Here is a 19,905-nt window from a genome sequence, read left to right on the forward strand (position 1 = left end):
ATTAACCTATTATGAAACAGGGACAAAGAGAGGAAGAGGAGCAATACAACTAATCTTCATGGGAACAACTGATTCTGAACTTAACAATTCAATCAGCTCTAATGATTTAGCTCAGGAGGCACCTGGGAACCGAAACTCACAGAAGTCAACTGACTCACTTTAGTAAATGGAGTAAAGTGCAAGCAGAAGAATACATAATCAAAAGGAAAAATAATAATAATAAAAAGGCTTTCAATTATTTGTCAGAAGTTTTAATCTTAAATTCCAAAATTGTCAAAGAAAAGCAGTGTAAGTTTGGGAAATTTCAATTCTTTCTATCAATGAATTAACATCTAAGAACCATACAGATACAAAAGATTACAAGAACAAGAAAGCACAGATACAACATAGTGTAACTGTCACACTTACCTGCTGCTGATGTGGTGAATCAGGGTATAAATCACATCTCGGAGGACAAAAGCCCACGCACCTCCTAAACCATCTTTTATTTCTTTGAGTAATAGACTAACAAAGAAGTGATAAATTATAAGAACTCTGTGCTTCTTGTATATATTGTTTGTATCTGATGCATGCTTACAAAGGGCTAGCAGAATTTTCTGGAAAGAATCCTAGAAATAAACAGAACTATGAGTAAAACGATTATTCATAATGCCAACAGAAATATACTTTATAGCAAGAAAAAATTAAGTGATATATATATATATATATACACACACACACACACACATACATACACATATATATAAACTAATTCCACTGGTGGGCAGTACTAATTTCTACGCTCATTTGTTTTAGATAAACACACTTCAGAAAGTTGTCTTCTTTATCTTATTTTTAGATTGTTTATGGATTGGCAAAGTAAGTTGAGCTTTTGCAACATATGCAGTAAAACAGTATAATCTCTGAGAAGACACATTTCTGACGAACTATGCTAGAAGACAGGAAGATTTTTAAGATTTATTGCAAGGGATGTGTAATTTTATATACCTTCCTATCTACTATTAACAATAAAAAAAATCAAATGTCTAAAAATACGACTATTTCATTTTCATTAAGAGAAGCTAATTTTTATATTTCAATTGTAGACAATAACTAGATACAACTGTCCAAAAATAATTACTTTAGAATGTTCTTCAGACATATGCCAAAGAAATAATTTGCATCTAAATAGTGTCTGGTATGCATGCATTTCCCCAACCTTCAAAACAACTCCAGTTATTCATTACTGTATATGTACTATACAATACAATTCAACTTCAACCCTGGAATGTCAGTAAGGTTATCATGTCCCTGTACTGAGGACTGCTTTCTTTTCAGAAGCAGCACAGACAAGTTCCTAAGATTGGGTTTTTCCTCAAATATACATAGTGAAAAAGTCTAGTTAAACTAAAAAGTATCCAAAAGAAGAGTTTTATACTGATAAGGAAAAATTAGACATCATGACATACTTACAGGGCTTTTAGAAAGAACTGCAATGAGACTTTTTAGTTTGCTTTTATGACAGTTGCTAATGTGGTCCAAGGTTGCCTTAATCACATAAGAAGGAAAATGAGGAGGATTAGGAACAGGATCCAATTCCCTGAGTGAGCAAACAAGAGATGTTTGTTTGTTTTTTTCCAATAATCAATTCCCATGTGTTAAATGAAATAAACCTCATGGAATAGCCGGGTAACTCCTAGAAGCTCCTCTCTGCTTTCAGTAAGTCAGAAGCTCCAAAAACACTTCTTATTTTGAACCGTCCTGTTGCACCTGTATGGCAGCTTTCTAGATCTCTTTTTTTTTTTTTATTTTTGCAATGCTTTTTTTTTTTTTTTTTTTTAAAAGACTATACTGCTAAGAAACCAATCATTAGTCTTATCTATGGTACTTTGTAGGAAAATTTAATTGCAAGTCATGGGGTGAAGCTTCTGCATTTCTAGTTCTGGGAACAATTTACCTGAAAAAGAAGGAACTGGGAATCTTTTAAAAGTAAAAAACCCCACTCCAAATTGGGGAGGAAAAAAAAAAAAAAAAAAAAAAAAAAAATCACAAAAACCAAACAATAAAAGGCTCATAAAAATGAAGAAATTTTTGACATTTGATTATTGCTATTAGCTAGGAATTAATTTATTTAGCATAGCTTAAGCAATTTCTTTACCAAAAGCAAGAGCAGCCACTGAGGGAGCTCCTAAGAAAAGATCAGCTTTCACTTCTCACTGGCTACTAAATATTTAGACCTCTACAGGAAGGACACTAAAAGCTGAGTAATTTTACAGAGAGTAAAATTCTACATGGTCCAAGATAGAACTGATCTAAACAGACACTGCCATAGTCTAGATTTCATCAACATACAACGAAATTCTCTTGCCTGCTTATTCATTCTTTCAATTAGCTGAAATATTACGCAGAAAATCTCCTTACTGCTCTTGGGGAACAACTACTGGGAAATTACGCACACAATATATCATTGCAACTGAAAATAAAGTCCTTTAATTCTCAACTTTAAAGTTATCATGGAAACATAGAATTACCAAGGCTGGAAAAGACCTCCAAGATTATCCAGTCCAATCGTCCCCTGTCACCTGCTTTTACCTCACTAAATCACGTCCATCACTACAACAACCAAATGTTTCTTGAACACAAAACACGTGAAGGGCATATTTTAATGCACAAAATTATATGAATATACAGCATTTTAAAAATCTGTAAGTACGTACCTAACATATTTACTTAGATGAGATCCCTCTTCTGCCTTAGCATTAGGTGGTTCATGTAAAGTCATCAGAAGTTCAACCACAATCTCTGATAAATTATTATGAGATAAATTGTCGATTTGCTAGAGGGGAAAAGCGGTGTTTTAGAAAGAAAAAAGCAGTTAAAGTAATTTAACATTTCTTTAGCAGCAGAGGAAATATTTTCTTGTGTGGATTCCCTATTTGTTACAATATCCAAGACATACAATTTATTCAGGAACAACTATTGGTCAGGTCTCATTTATGACAGCCAAAGGTAGAACAGTTAACTTTCATTCTGGATTTTACAGAATCACAGAATTGCAGGCATTGGAAGGGACTTCAAGAGATCATAGAATCACAGAATCACAGAATGGCCCACATTGAAAAGGACCACAATGTTGATCTAGTTTCAACCCCCTGCTATGTACAGGTCACCAACCACCAGACCAGGCTGCCCAGACCCCCTGCTAAAGCAGCTTCCCTACAATAGGTCGCATAGGTAGACATCCAGACAGGTCTTGAAAATCTCCATAGAAGGAGACTGCACAACCTCCTCTGGGCAACCTTTCTTGGGGGAAAAACAAATAAAAATTAAAAAAAAAAAAAAAAAAAAAAAAAAAAAAAAATAATAATAATAATAATAATAATGATGTTTTACTACAGGTTCTGAATACAGAGCCTGCCTCTGGGGAAGAAGAAGGATCTTCTTCTTAAGTATGAAAACATTTTAAGAGGAAAATATGATGTAGGTAAAGAGATGCGTAACAGATGAATTCAAGGAGGTTTAGTTTTTCAATTTTAAATAAATAAATAGATAGATAAATAGATAAATAAATACACTTCAAACCCACTGAAAGATTCTATTGAATATATACTTGAAAAAATTGGGATACAAATTCAGGTTGTTTGCTTTTATCACAGCAAAAATCTTCTACCTTTAAACCTGAAATATCTGCATTTTTACAGAATGTATAAAAACTTATTTCAAGTCTGTTTGAAGTCATGCAACTCAATTTACACATTTAAAACAGATACCTGTTTCCCTAAGCAGTTTTCATCCTTGAGCACATCGTAGACTTTAGAAGCTGTCTCTCTTTGCTCTGCTACTTCCCTCTGACCGTGGCTTTCATAGGCAAAATGTGGGAGGATGTTCACAAGTATCTTGGGAAAACAGTCTGCCAGAACTTGCCTCCAGTCTTTTCCAATCTTGCTACCAAGTGATTTCACATCTTCAAACTGACTTCTAATCACCAGGTGTGGAACCAAAACTTTATAACAAGACCTACATGCAGCAAATACATTTTCAAAATCTCCCTGAAATTACACTTTTGAAAAAATCTCAAGCACAATATAGCAACCAACTATCATTCCTCTACTGGATCCCTCCATAACTAGACTTGTAATAAATGTCTTCCTACTGCTATACAAAAAATCCTTGCAGAATTACTACAGTATGCAATATACTCGGAATACAAGCTGTCAGTACCTTTTCCAACAATAAATCTAACTGCATTTAGAAATACAAAATCCTCTGTCATAATCTAGATAAACTGCTTTTGTATAGAAAACGTACCTGTAAAATTCCTCAAGACCATTATAGTTCAGAAGAACATAAGGAAAGGCAGACAGGCTATATCCACTGTCCTTTATTTTCAGCCACTCCACCACCAAATAGTCCAAGTGTGATGTCATGAAGTCTTCTATATTCTTATAGCCAAAAATGTCAGACACTTTCTTCAAAACCTGTGCAAGATTATAAAGTAGAATGCAGCATGATATTATGGCATTCTGAAAGCATTACACCTCCATGTCCTTCCCCTGCTTCTGAATGCATATTTGTGCAACTCAGTTCCTATTTAGCATGGGCTATTTTTACATTTTTTCTTTTTAATTGCTGTACCTCTGAAGGAGGCAATAAGAGTGTGAGAAGTACTGTGCAAAAAAAGGACAAAGCAGTATACATTATGCTGGATAAAGACTGCACATAGAAGTGGTAATGAATAGGAAAGATGGGAGAAAATGGAGAGAACAGATACACAGAAAAACAACCAGAGTGATAAACTGCAGTAGAAATACTGACAATTTCAGTACATCTTTGTGACAGCAACACAAGAATTCCAAGACACAAACCTTCCTAATACACTGCATTTTCTTTATGTATTTTCCATTTTGGAAAACTCACTTTACTTTCACTGGATAGAAAGATTTGCTTAAATGGTGCTAAAATCTTTAATGTACAAAAATCTCGTTGCATTTCAGACCTGTGCTTCTAAGGTAGATCACTATACAGATAATTAGATATTATTACACATTTTTTCAGATTTATCATGTTAGTCATAGACTGCATGAGAAAATGTAACAACTTCCAACACTAACAAAAGCATTTTATACCATTACAATACTGCTTTGCTTAATTTACAACCTAAATACAAAATGAAATTTTTTACTTGCCTTTTTCACAAGGTGAGGTTCTAATCCATTCTCTTTCACAGACTGGCAAATAGCAAACAAAGCTTGCTTTTCACATACAGGACTGCAGCACAGAACCATGGTTATAAGCATCAGCAAAACTGCTTTCCTATTACATTGTTTGTCCAAAACGTCTTCAGGATTTGCATCACCACTGAACTTCAAATAAGAAATAATGACAAAATTATAAAAATGCTGTTAAAGAAATCTCCAAATTAATAAATGAGGATACAAATCTCCAAATTAATAAATGAGGATACATAACTTAAAATGAAGGGCACTGACATAAATGCTTCTGAAAATCTTGCCTTGGTAGCTTAGGAATTACTTTCCCTAGCTGCCTGCTGCACTCCTTAACCAGTAGTTCCTGTCTCCAGCATCTCAGCACACATGCTTGTACCTCATATACTCCAGTTCATATTTAAACATCAGCGACTCAAAATAAGGCAACATACTGTACAGAGAAAAGACTGAAGCACTAAGCCTCCTTTTGCTTATCTGCAAAATTTACTGCTTCCAAAACAGACACTGCAGCAGGAGTTTCCTTGCCTTTTGTTTTTTAATAATTTCCCTACAAATAACATGTATATTACCATGCAAGAAAAAACACCAACAACCGATGCATGCCGGAACTGTTTTGTTATTCAAACACAGTTCTTCATTCCTAATGCACAGTGTTGGCAAGTGACACACACTGAATAAAAGCAACATGAAACAGCAAGCCAAGAACAGGAGATAATGAGAGATGACAGCAAGCTGAGGCGACAGAGGCAAAAGAAAAATTAGATGAAACAATGACAGGTTGGAGCAATGGAGAGCTGGTGGTGAGAGTACAAAGAGGTCGAATGAGATGACCGAGGGATAAACCCTCCACAGCAAGTCCAAGATACAGGACAGCAAGTCAAACCAACAGAGAGAGAAAGCACAATTAAGGGATAACATGCAGAAAGATGGCAGAGCAACAGACAAAAACAATATGGAAAATGGAGATGGTTTGGCATGATAGCAACTATGAGAGAAAAGTAAAAGACGCTAATAATAAAAATAATAGTTAATGGAATTCCATAGTAACATACACCACTGTATTTCCAGTTTCTACAATTGAATTTTCTTCTGAATATTTTATTTTATAAGCAAATTTTCATTTTGTGGAAATCACTGCTCTAGTACCACTGGAAACATGAGAAATCTGAAATCTGCAGGTTTTTTTTTTATTCTACTTCACAATTTGAATTTACTTTGCCTCCTATTCACTATTTGTGTTTCCTAGAATATTATGGCTCCCTTTCTCTTTGATTCTTAAGTGTTACAGTAGTGAAAAGTGTAACAACAAATAGTATCACAGAGTCTGGAACATACACTGAATGAGTCCAGAAACTTGTCTTGTGGGCTAAAAAGCAACTGCCTATATGTATAAACGACTTCTTGTCTACCACCATTTCACCACCTCAGATTATCAAACATTTGGAAGAATTAATATTCTCAGAAAATTAAACACATCTATTTCAGAAATTAGCTTATACATAACCTGAAAATTTGGCAAAACTAATGACTAGGTCTCGTTACCGGATTTCCCATTCCTTCCTGAACTCTGAGATACAAATTCTCAAAAGCCTTTTGCTGGAGCTTCAAGGGAAGAGGTTTTGACAATCCAGAAGAATCTCTCTGTTTCACATCTTGAAACAAACTTTAAAAAAAAATGATATATTAGCATAATATTTCATTTAGTTTATTTACAGCATATAACACATAATTAGATTTTGCTTTTCTGAATGCCCTAATATTTTTCTTAACTTTCTTGTACAGCAATCCTTCCATTCTATCCCTCAAACATTATCAGTAACAGTAAGAACATCTGCTGGGCCTAAATGATGGTGAAAAGCTTGAAAAGCAAGTTTCCTAGTGTCAGTCAACGAAGGAATCCAAACTTCAGTTGCCTGCCACAATGGAACACCCCACGTCACGAAGTATGTTGGAAATACATTTACTGAACAGATATATATGTATAAAGAGATTCTCAAATAATTCTTAAATTCTCACTTCCATTTGCAACAAAAATTGCAACACAACAGTGGACTGGACCAAAAGGAATTCTAGCCACTTCTAAACAAATGAGCACAGATACCTAAGGAAGACTATCACATACTTGCCTTAAACATATAATTCCCCCGAATATATGGTAATATTTGACCACAGGGGGGTCTATGCAGATCATGAATTAGAGACTGTATTTAGTACCCCTTAATAATTTCCTGTTTCATGAATTTTTGAACCCCTGTAAACTTCTGCCATCCAGACATACTCGGGATAGCTGAATGTTGCACGAAGATGTAAACAACATATCCTTAGAATCTTGAATGTGTTAGTTCTACTTGATGTCCTCTACTCTTTAAACCGGAAAAGACTGCCAAATTTAATTTTGTTCCACTTTCGTAGTTTTGTAATACCTCCTGCAATTCATCTCTGCTGGGGCAGAAGTGTTCCAATTTGTACAGTGAACAGATGTATGTAAAATATTTCTTACTTCTGAACATTCCTTCTATACTACTTCCATTATTTTTGAGATATGGAGAAAAAGCTGCACATGCTATTCAAAATACCATCTACCCTTTGAAGTAATTTTTATGTTAAAGAATGTAATCTATTTCTAAACTATTTCATATTTGAGTTTTGCATAACAAATCCAGAGTAAAATTTACAATTATATACACATTTTTATTTATATGCACAAATATATACACACACACAGGCAACAGAGACAACATTTGAACACCTTAATGAATTAACTTGGTAGGCTTCTATTTCCCTCAAGATCAAAGGCCCAAGACTACTGAAAACAGTAGCTATACAGAAGCAGAAGTAAGACCCAGTTAAGTGAAATTCACTGTTACAAACAACAAGAAAAAAAAATCTACATCGTCACCTGGTAATTGACTTTGCAGCAAGAATAGAAACTTGATGGTGACTATCTGCAAGAAAATGTGGGAAAACCTCACTCACAGGAAGATCTTCATCTTTTACATTAAGGATAGCCCACTTTGAATAAGGATCAGCCTGAAGAAAATACACAGAAGTCTTACAATGAAATGTAAACTGATACATGCAAAAAAATCTCTAGATACTGCCTTCAAGTACATCTTAAATTATATAAATGTTATATAAAATGTTTCAGTAAAACTGGGATTACCTCAAGCAGGGCTTTCATGCAGTTTAAAAGTGCCACTCTTACTGGTGCTGTGCATCTCTTTCCTTGAGCTAATTTCCTGAAATGGGAAACATTTGAATAACTGAAAAAGCTGCCAATAATTTTTAGTAAAAGTCTAACAAGTTTCTTTCTGCTGTTGGTAGTTCACTACTTTGTGCTCAATAGTTATTTTGGCAGAATTTGATGATTTTATTGGTAATCTACAATTATAAATGATACTCATTTATGGTTGCTGAAGGTATCACTTGTTGTAGCTACTCATCCAATTTAGATATGGCACTCAGGGACATAGTTCAGTGGGCATCACTGTGATGGGCTGATGGTTGTACTAGATGGACTTAGAGGTCTTTTCCAACCTTAATGATTCTATGAATTCAGAGCACATTCTTTGTTAAATACAACTGTCATAATAAACTTTTATAAACTTATAAAACTTTTAGATACAAATGATGCAGAAATTATGAAAAGTTCGACCCTGGATAAACAAAATGCATGTGGATTCATAGGATACCAACAGCAAGATACACAACAGCACTACACAACACTACACCACAGACTTCTACATTAAATAGATAAAACATACCAAAAGGCTCCAACAACTGTCAAAAATCGCCCTTGTGCAATCCTTGTCTCTTCACTTTGTGCACTGGACTGGGCCAAATTTACTACTATAGGTAGCAAATTATTTAGAATTTCTTTGCACACATCTTGGTCTCGGCGGTACAAAGAACATACATCACTGTGAAAGTAAGAAAACAGAAAAACTTGAACCACTCAGCAGCCCCCAAATCCTCTAGCTGTTGAACTACAATGACTCTAATGCATGCTAAATAGTTTCTCTCTTACGAAAGAGGTGTAAGAAGCTTAAGAACTTCATCTACAGGCAGGAGGTTTTCTTCAACAGGGAGCTCCTTCAAGAGCAACAAGTACTGGGGAACAACAAAAAAAAAGGAAAAGAATTAGATAAAAAACAAAAACTATTACACACTTCTAGTAACTCTTGCACAAAATCCTGGAGTATGGATAAGTAATTTCAGCTCTTACATGCTAGAACCTGATCATCATTATCTATTTAACAAGTAATTAAATATAAACATCTTGCTTTTGTCATTATCAACTTAAAAAGCAGCACAGGAGCAGAAGTTCTGTAAAAAATCTTACACTCACCATGTGCAGATGCAGTGGCTTAGCGCTATCAAAGATGCTGTCATCAATGAGCATTAACAGCTTCCTTTGTATATCAGAGGCTCGGAAGCTCACTGTCTGAATTTGGACAGTAGTTGCACAAACACATAAGAATCTCAGAATTTCAAGGTGAAGTAAATCCTGCTTTGTCAACTGTTCTTCAGCTAGTGGGCTCACAGCACCTGAAAAGGAGACATGCATGTAAGAAATGCCTCTACAAGGTTAATAAAATAACTTAATAAAATTGTATATCTTTATGAAATTAATTTGAGTTCTCCAATACACAGAGTACTAGCAACCTTTAAGTTTTCTTTGTTATTGAGCAGATGACTGCATCAGTAACTAGCTTCTTGAATGTTTCCTAACTCTAAGCTCCCCACCACAAATCAGAGACTTTCAACGTTATGAGACCATACATTTTCCAATCAGCACTACAAAGAAAACAGCAGAACCATCTGTAGCTGTGTATTGTGTTGTTAGCCATTATTCAGGATATATTTTAAACCACAGACTCGAAACTTCCTTAACACTGAAATTATGACAGCTGCCACTATATTAATATCTGCAACCTAAAAGAAATGGCTACAACTATCATTTTTCTGTAGAAAATGCAGAGTTCTAACTTTCTGCAAACCCAGGCTCTTTAGAACTATTTACTGAATTTCTGGAGAAGATATTTCTAAAGCCAGGATGGGAAGAAGAGATCAGCTCTTTGGCAGAAATGTAACATCACAATTTCTTTCTTCAATAATAAAACAGAAAACATAGTTCTGATTAGAAACCAAGGTATGTATAATTTTAATAAGAAATTAAAACAGAATAGAACATCAGTAGGTCTTAAAAGCAATAAACACCTGCCCAGAGGACACACAAATTCATCCTCTTCCTCCTACAGGTCTAGAAGTGCAAGAAAGCTGATCCTGCCAAGAATATCAGGAAAAGGAGAGAAGTAAAATAGGACTACTTTTGAAGAAAATGAAGCACAATCTAATGACAGAGAGAGGTAGTACTTTCTCTTTTCTTCTTTTCCAAAACAACTGTCTGGCGTTGGACAAGTTAACTAGTTTCCTATATCTTACTGCTGATTAAAATATAAAATAAACTTTCCCTTTTCTGATGATCTAAAATATCTTCTTAATATATTTATAACCCTAAAGAAGTAAAAAATAATTACTGCTAAGAAAGCCTCTGGTTCAACTACTACCTGACTTAAAGTAGCACAATTTGGCAATTACTGTCACTGAAGGAAAGAACAACTTGCCAAAACAAGGGCAGGGGTGAGGAGTTTCCTACATGTTTTGCCAACTTTTTTGGACACAGAGAAAGCTTACCTGTTATATTTTGCATCTCACCAGACTCATTTGTATCACTGATGTCAGTCACTGAATGATCATCAAATAGATCATCAGATATCTGATTATCTGCTTCCATCATACTCTCCTCAGGGTCATTCCCCACTAGGTCCACTTCTCCTAATTCACTTGGTTTTCCAGTAAAAGTCATCTGACAAAAATATCACATCACTTTAAAGTTGACTTTTAATGACACGATACAGGCATAAAGTAATGAAAGACAGTACAATTTCCCAGTTAATTCAAACAGATGAAGAAAAAAAAAGGGATACAGTGAAGTGAAGATTTCACACCCTGTGGTAAGCCTGTCTTACAGCATGAGATGTTTGACTTGAACTATACTCTTTAGGACACAAACTTTCTGACACAGAAGCTCATCTTCGTACTTTTGATGGTGCCAGTGACAGTCAGTATTTGAAAAAGAATCCTACAGAATATGCACAAACTTCTCACCATACCTCATAACTACACAGAAAGGAAGGCAGAGGACCTTTTTGAAAACACAGTAATTACTACTTCCTCCACTAGATGGAAGTGAAAAGAAGATTCTTAGCTCCCCTTCACCTGAAAAACAAAGCAATTTCCCTACTTCAACCTGACTACAGCACTATTCACCAAAACCAGAAATTTCAAGAGGTGTACTAAATGCAGTGAAGCACCAGCCTACCACTTTTGTCACAGAAAGGAGAGAGAGTGAAAATTAAAAGACATAATATCAGTATCTTCAATAAAAACACCTTTATAGTGTTTTAAGGCACATAAATACATGAAACTATAAAATAAAAAGAAGCTTTTAAAATTTGAACTTGCATTAAAGTTAAATGTCATGCGTTACAGTAATTTGTGTTCAAAATATACAAGTGCTAAACAAAAATGTTTCCAGTTAGAAATCTCCACAGAACTCAATGCATTGTAGTTTGTTTTTTTCAATAATTCGTACCTCATTTTCTTTGCCTCCTAATTACTACACTGCAACATATATTCCTCTCATAGAAGATCACACATTTAAAAATGCAGAGAATGTACTTACCAGATTTTTGCAGATATCCAGAAGATCATTAATAAATTTTGATGTTAACAAACGCAGGAATAAATTAGACACCATCTTATTAGCACTGTTCTGTAAGAAAATAAGATGTATAAATAGGTTAATTCCATTTTTTTAAGTACCATACTTGTGATATCCAACTTTTTGATCTCATTAATGAAGAAGCACACATTACTTTATGAGCTTTACCTTGGTACAATTGCATAAACACTTTGTACACTGCGTTATCAAAGTTCTCAGTGAGCCGAGCTGAGCATCTTCATTTAGTTTTCTGCTCGAGTTAGAAATGCTTTCTCCAACGTAATGAATGAGGGACTAGTAAAAATACAGCAGTTAAAATACATCAGTTAAATTCCTTTATATGTTGGCAGATACACAGCACACACATAAGGATGCAAAGGATGGGATTCATGATTCTTGTGCATCATTCTTACAGCTTTGATACTTAGAGCCTGCATTAGCTGAGTATGGGCACATTTTTTGCTCTTTTCATTTTTACAATGTTTCACTCATCCTGCTACAGAAATGACAAAGAGATGGCACAAACCTGTCTGAAACATTCAGCACAAAAGAAAAATACCTCTTCATAACGTAAAGTTTTAGATTTTCATATTTGAGAAACCACCAGATAATAACAAAAATTGTCAAAAACAAAAACTAACAAAAAAAAAATACCAATAGCTGTCTTCATATTGACACAAATGTCAAGTGATCTTCAAAATACCCCTGCATAAAAGACCTATAGAAGAGATGATTTTTTTTTATCCTAAATGATCCTTTGTCTGCGTCACCACAATTATTTTACCTTTTTAAAGGGGATTACACAGAAAAGTGTCAATATTCAGAATTCTTTCCACTGTAAAACCGATATATGGATATATTAATAGAAGTTCATTGACTGCTCATTTTAACCAGCAGTAACATATTTAAACCTTTCTTAAATGTTTTTTTATTTTTTATTTTTTAAGCAGTATTGAGGGGAAATACCAAGTGTGCTGACATGAACAGAACTTTTAAAATGATTTCATACTTAATGTTTTTTTTTCACTTTAAGTTGCTCCCAACCAGGGTTGCTGCTTACCTTAGCTTTCTGAAACAACTCTGATTTACATGCATCCTCTTCTGTAAATACACCAGTGTAGCAATAGCAGCCAAGAACACCAATCAAGAGACTGACACATCGGACAAGGTGTTCCACAGCAACAAGCTTAGACTAAATCAAATACACAGTGTAAGTACCAGCGGTTCAATACAAAACATTGCCAACAGAACACAGAATTCTTTAGTCTCTTTTTAACACTTGTATATATACCTCATATAAATATTTCATCAGAATTAACAAAGCTTTGCATACTAGTGTTTGGCATCTTGCAGTTGCCTTATCTCCACAACAAGTCCTTTTGGCCTCCCATGTTAATATTCTCTGCATGTTCCTTGGCCCTTATGCTTCTCTCTTTCACAGTTATTTCTCCCACTCCTTTACGTTCCATAATCATAATGCTTTCATCACTCACATGTTCTGCTTAGCTGTTTTACCTTTTACTAGGATAACAATAGACTAGTCAGGAACTGCAACACATTCCTACCACTGGCTCTTACTATCTTAGTAAGCTTGTATGTTCTTCTTTCTTCTTAGCACCCATCTTGTCAACAAATAAATGTCACAGAGGGTTGTGTATGCATGCAAGCCTACTGGCAAAAATATTTTGGAGAACTATTTTACTTATCTAAATTATTTGAATCAAAGGAGGAGAAACAACAAACAAATATTTTTAATTTCTCCAGAACAGAAACCTAAGAGGATTGATACGACATTCTTGAAAAGCAGGTATCTAAAACAGGTGAGTAAACGCATGTGTACACACCACTTTTACACATGGAAACCCAAGAATAAGTTTTACAACACTCAACTAAAGTGTCTCCTTTCAGGCCTCAGCACTGCCTCTTTTATCTCACCAAACATTACAGGACCTTGACATTGAGTTGCAAGGGCACAGCACTGTATCAAAATCAAAGCTGGTCTGTAAAAGAAACTAGAAGTTTAAAAAAGTTTGTTGCTTTTCTTTTCATCAATTTTTCACCACTGTGTGTTGGTTCTTCCACACGTCCTGATTTTTCTGCAAACAAGAAATTCTGCTGTTTCAAGAAGTGGAAACTACAAAATGAATTGCAGCATAATTCAGGTTCAAAAAGACCTCAGGAGGTCTCCAGTCCAGTCTCCTACTCACAGCAGCTCAGAGCTGAGGCCAGACCAGGCTGCTCAGTGCCTCACCCAGTCAGGGCTTGGAAAACTCCAAGGATAGATACTACACAAACTCTCCAGGCAAGTTGTGCCCTGCCTCACAGTCCTTATGCAGGTAACATTTTCCATGTATCCAGTGTGAACTTCTTTCAGTTTAGGCCTGCAGTTCATCACTGTGAAGAGTCTGGCTGTGTCTTCTAGGTAACACCAAGTGCCTCCACAGCCCCACCTCTGCCCCAGGCTGAACAAGCCCAGCTCCCTCTTCATCTCCTCAGAACCAAGTGCCCTTGATTACCTCACAGCAGCCTCTACTGAACAGACCAAGTATCTGTCTTGTACCAGAAGGCCCAAAACTGGATGTAGTATTCCAAACACTTATGTGCTCTTCAAGTACACTTCTACACTGCTTTTTTTTTTTTTTTTTTTTTTTTTTAAATACAAGATCTATTTGAGACCTCTATGACTCAAGCTATCTTTGCAGATAGGGGGCATGGGGGCATTAAAGGGGAACAGAAGTCGAAGCAAATGTTTTGAAACACTTCAAAAAACAAGCTAACAATGATTAATGTAGCAACTTTACACACACTTCCTCTACATACTTATGGAAACCATGGATATTTTGCCAGCGATATAAAGAAAAAAAAAATCTCCATTTCATAGTACTGAAAATAGCTTTAAAATCCTTGCAGTTCATATTTGGCAGTAAAATGAGTGAAAAACCCATCTGCTTTCCCTTGAAAACATAATGTTTGAGGGCGCTACTATGAGGATGTAACAGTTATGTTCTAACTTACCTTAGGAGCATAGTTACTTAAAAGCTTTTCTGACATTGCTAAGAGACAGCACTCCAGTGTTTCCCTAAGACTTTGGTTGATGACAAGTCTTGAACCAGTCACATTTTTATCTGCAACATTTACTGCAAAGTTAGTGAAAATATCCATTTCATCAAATGTTGTCTGCAGATACAGCTCTTCAACATCCCAAAAACTGTTTTCTTCTTTCCCCTGTAAGTGCTGCACACTTAAAGAGGAGACATTGGTTTTACTTTAGCAGCCAGTATATGACATAGAAGCCTTTAAAGATATTAATTAAATGCAAGAAATAAACAAAAACAAAATAAAATACTTTAACGCCTTGCATTCCTTAACTCACTTAATCTTTAATCTCTGAGATTACTTTCACTGTGGAACAGATACAACTTTATCTGTACCTTAAGAAACCATAATGGAAAACAATGTTTGAACATACACTGTAAGTTCTACTGCAGTTCATATTCCAGCATCTGTTTATGTTAAGATGGCTGATGTCAACCTACTGTAAATAACTGGAACACAAATTCATAAAAACCCTGAAAATAATAGCTTTAAATTCTACACATAAAAGTTTTCTCTTTCATTACAAGTTACATACACTTTAATTTCATTAAGACAAAACTGAATATTGTCCAGGAACTTTATCAGTGAAAGATGTAATAGCCTTCACAAAATGACTCCAAGGAACTCAAGGAGCTTGTGACTGAGGCCAGATATGTAGGTGGAGTAGCACGAGGACACGTGGGAAGTAATCACCTAACCTTTACAGATTTTCTGATCACGAGAATTCCTAAGATATATGTCTTCCTCTAGAATGGAAGGTTATATATATTCATGATTGTTAACACATTTTTATAAAGTTAAAAATTATTTGAAAAAATATAACAGTAATACCTAATGGAGTTATGTGTAAAGAACCAAATATTTAGCTGTGTTGGTGAAGAGAGATATTATTCCTTGTAAGATATTTTGCACAGTACCTGAAGCTTTGACTTTGTTGGCAAGAGATTATTTCAACATCTGTTTACAGCATCTTATAAATTCAAAAGCTTTATTATGATTTATAAATATGTTGTGCATAAAGACAAAATAACTCAAGGAACTAATGCATTTTTCATTGCCTCTACTTGCTTAAGTATTTAGAGATTGATTTAAAAACATACCATTTAGCATCACTTTGGAAAAACGCCATGGCAGCTCTACTGTTCTTCATTGTAAGGCTCACAAGAATTTTTTGTAATGTAAGATGAGGGAAATCACTGGAAAAAAAAAAAGAAAATTCTGCATTCTCATCAAATCAGAGATGTTCTTGCAATCCTGAAGAGTGCACAAACACTAACCAGATTCACTGCATACCTTCAAAGAAGCTTAAGCTTTCACTTAAAATTTCTAACACATACTTTGTACATCTGCTACACTATGGACAGATGACTGTATTATGCCCTGAGATGATATCCTCCAGCAAGTATAAAAACCCCTCAAACTCTTCTAATGCATTACCTTCATACAATTCTGCACATCCACTTTTCCCTGGACACTCTTCTGCATTAAAAAATGAACTTAAATACACAAATATGCCACAAAGGCTTTACCTGCAGAGCACAGGAGGCAATTCCGAACATTCTTCTATTTCTTCCTCCAAATTGCAAGGAAGTACCCATTTCATTATTGCATCCTTTAAGACAGAATCCAAATTTCTTTCACAGTTATTCTGTTCCAATCCTACATCCAAATTTTCTGGCACTGAATAAGCAGACATCACTAATGCTAAGCAACATACTGCAGAACTGCAACAGAAGAAGAATGTGGCATTTTTGAGAAAAAAAAACAACACAAAACAAGATGGTATTTCTTGATTAGCACTCTAGAGCAAAGTCAGTATTTCTGCATGTCTGGAGAGTATCGAGTGCACAAATAACTTAATAAGCATGCATACTAGAAAACTCCTTTATTACAACTTGCATTTTCAAAAATCATGTTTTCATGTTACAGATATATTGTAAAGACTGTTTCAGGACAATGATTTCAGAATCCAAATATATTTAGAAGATACTTTTTAACTTTTAAAAAAAAATCAACCACATCTCTTCCAATTAGATTTTATATTTTTAGGCAGATTTAATATTTAAAGATGCTTGACTCCCCTATTCCATCTCTGCTTTTAGACTATGCATGTATTTATATCAGTTTCAAATGCTTAAAACACCGATGTAGATAGTTCTCAACAACAATTGCAGCCACAACAACAACATTTTGAATAATTGAGTGATTTTGGTTATATAGTAAAAAGCAATGTGAATCAGACACAAAATATTACTGCTTCTCATTTTACCTTGAAGGCTTGCATGCCGGTCCTGAAAATATCTTCCAGAGTTCTTTATCTGTCACAACAAGATTCCCTTGAATCATAGCTCCAAGTAATCCAAAGACCTCTGTTTCAATTTGCTGAAAACTTATACTACGAATAGTAAGAGACCAAATCTTTAACCATGTCCTCTGGAGCTCTAACTTGTGGGTGCTCTTCAAATCAGTTTTCTGATTTTGGCACAAAGCTACCTCTGTAAGACACTTCAGCACATAGGGAGTCCTTTCTCCTCGTCGCTGATGAGGCAGTAACTGGTGCAGGATACTGAGCAGCGGAGGTAGCTCACAGTTAGGAAAACTCATGGGATATTTTGATAGTAATCGAGCTGTAATCTGTAACCTTAGAAACACAATGTGAAGCATGTAGTATGAAACATGAAAATTTGTCTCTTCAAAAGTAAATGAATAATGTATTCTTTGATTGTCATTACATTTTCCAGCAGTTCTACAGCTTTTACTTTTAGTGTCTGCCTGTCTAGCTTTACTATCTAGCTTTACTACCTTAGTTTCTTACAAGCTGACTTCTCTGGTTTCTGACCATGAGGTAGGAACATTTCAGACAAGAACATTACTTTTGCCCTTCTGCTGGATTAACCTGTCATGCACTCTGATCCAGGAAGTGACTTCAAGGGTGTAACATACATAAAAATGACATCCATACAGATAAGAAAAATAAAATTCATCAAATGAACAAAATTTTAAGCTGGAATGGTAAGTTTTCAAAGAGTCTTGCTCATAGCAATGAATGCAGCTCTACAGTACTCAACAGTATTTCTTGGAGACTGCTACCTCTTTCTACTCAGAATGGTGCGCTGACCTTCAGTCAGATCCTAACCAGTCACTTTGTCTCAACACTGAGCAACAAATAATGCGCACCCACCACCTCGGCTCAGAGCCCAGTTCACATGCAGCTACACTGTTCTAGTATCTTGTACAGCAATTGCCAAGAAAAGACAGAAAGAAAGGGAGGAACAGTAATAGCAAAATTATTCAGTGTAATCTATTGAATATTTAAAAAATGAACTTTCTTGAGCTTAGGACTACAGTTGTTAAGCTCTGGAAAAACCTAGCCATTGTCTTTTAATAACCTCCTGACTGGATGTTGTGTTGAGGGACATGGTTTAGTAGGAGCTATTGGGAATAGGTGAACGGTTGGACTGGGCGATCTTTTAGGTCTTTTCCAACCTTAGTGATTCTATGATTCTATGATTTCTCCTATGCTCTCTGCTACAGCTTTCTTCTCCCATGGCAGTCAACAGTATGTGAACCTCCACCTCCATTTTAGATGCCTCTCATGTCAACCACAATTCCTCTTTACTGGTGTACAAGCTAAGAAACCAGGCACTGCACTTTAAGAGTTTTTAGGCAACGTATTAAGGCAAACTGTATACATTTAACACAATTACACAGTCAGCTTAAGGCAGTAAATCTCAACTTCATCCCCTAATCCTCATGGGCTGTATGACACATACAACATATACTTGAAGACTGGCATAAAAGATAGGTAAAAAAAATAAGAGGCATTAATACTTCATGCATTGTAACGCAATTTAACAGACCGCATTTGTAATTTCTTAGGAAACCAAAGATGCCAAGTTTTTAAAGCTAGACTACCAGAACCACTACTCATTACTTTCCAACAACTAATCTGAAAGCACAGAGTATCCAGGAAAACAATGTAAGGATGTTATTACCAAGGTACGACATGAAAATCCTTCTGTGATCTTTGCAGGTTGTCCCGAATTACCTCCCAGCCGAGCTCAATCCTCCTGCGCTTGCTGGGTAGTGCATCACCACCTGACTGTGTAACGGTGTACGACTGAGTAATTTCCAGAACTTTGGTATCCTCTGTAAACACCTTCATGAAGAGCAATTAAGTACACAAATTAAAGAAGGTATTTACAGGAAAACTGAACTGTCAAATTGAACCAGTCTTTTTTTTTTTTTCTTTTTTTTTCTTTTTTTTTTTACCAGGTTTAAAGACTCTGTAAGTAGTATTATATATTATTATTTAATATAATTGAACTTATACTTACGTTCTAATAAGCAACACTAGTGAAATCTAGTACAAATTAGAAATTCAATCACTTATAAACTGCACAAAGGCTATAAACTAACACACCAAAAAGTACTAATACTTCAGTAAACGATTTTGAGGAATTGTTGAAAGCTACATTACTTTAAAAAGCAAAATTTGACGTAAGTATATACATCATATTCAGTTAAAAATATGTTACCTGATGACAAATATCAGCCATTAACTCAATCAAACTTTCCTTTACAGCAACAGAACGTGAGCCTGAAGAATACTTTCCTCTACTACCTATCATATTTATTTCATTCACCAGCAGATCAAACAGGTTATGTAGAATACTTTGCCACTTTGCTGAGTTATATGCACCTGCACATGCAAAAACAATGAAAAGATAACAACATATGTGCCATCCACTTGATACAATATATAAGCCTACCTACAGGATACAAAATACAGCCAAAATTCCTGTAGAGCATACA

The 19,905-nt window shown here is 35.2% G+C and overlaps 1 protein-coding gene across 2 annotated transcripts in view; it reads right to left on the reverse strand.

Annotated features, from left to right (window-relative positions):
* Positions 1–19,905, reverse strand: part of ATM (ATM serine/threonine kinase) — a 66,561-nt gene that overhangs the window by 37,145 nt on the left and 9,511 nt on the right. For both annotated transcript variants that reach the window (XM_048934926.1, XM_048934920.1), the window contains exons 8-29: positions 19,629–19,792; positions 19,086–19,249; positions 17,360–17,731; positions 16,620–16,814; positions 16,191–16,286; positions 15,010–15,235; positions 13,055–13,186; positions 12,163–12,288; positions 11,956–12,045; positions 10,905–11,076; positions 9,556–9,755; positions 9,235–9,317; positions 8,972–9,127; positions 8,371–8,446; positions 8,107–8,237; positions 6,750–6,870; positions 5,166–5,342; positions 4,288–4,457; positions 3,750–3,996; positions 2,697–2,815; positions 1,453–1,579; positions 409–608 (exon numbers count right to left, since the gene is read on the reverse strand). In XM_048934926.1, the coding sequence (XP_048790883.1) occupies positions 409–608; positions 1,453–1,579; positions 2,697–2,815; positions 3,750–3,996; positions 4,288–4,457; positions 5,166–5,342; positions 6,750–6,870; positions 8,107–8,237; positions 8,371–8,446; positions 8,972–9,127; positions 9,235–9,317; positions 9,556–9,755; positions 10,905–11,076; positions 11,956–12,045; positions 12,163–12,288; positions 13,055–13,186; positions 15,010–15,235; positions 16,191–16,286; positions 16,620–16,814; positions 17,360–17,731; positions 19,086–19,249; positions 19,629–19,792 (3,544 nt within the window). The remainder of the gene's footprint in view (positions 1–408; positions 609–1,452; positions 1,580–2,696; positions 2,816–3,749; positions 3,997–4,287; positions 4,458–5,165; positions 5,343–6,749; positions 6,871–8,106; positions 8,238–8,370; positions 8,447–8,971; positions 9,128–9,234; positions 9,318–9,555; positions 9,756–10,904; positions 11,077–11,955; positions 12,046–12,162; positions 12,289–13,054; positions 13,187–15,009; positions 15,236–16,190; positions 16,287–16,619; positions 16,815–17,359; positions 17,732–19,085; positions 19,250–19,628; positions 19,793–19,905) is intronic.

Source organism: Lagopus muta, chromosome 1 (assembly GCF_023343835.1).
Source record: "Lagopus muta isolate bLagMut1 chromosome 1, bLagMut1 primary, whole genome shotgun sequence".
In the NCBI taxonomy this organism is placed as follows: Eukaryota; Metazoa; Chordata; class Aves; order Galliformes; family Phasianidae; genus Lagopus; species Lagopus muta.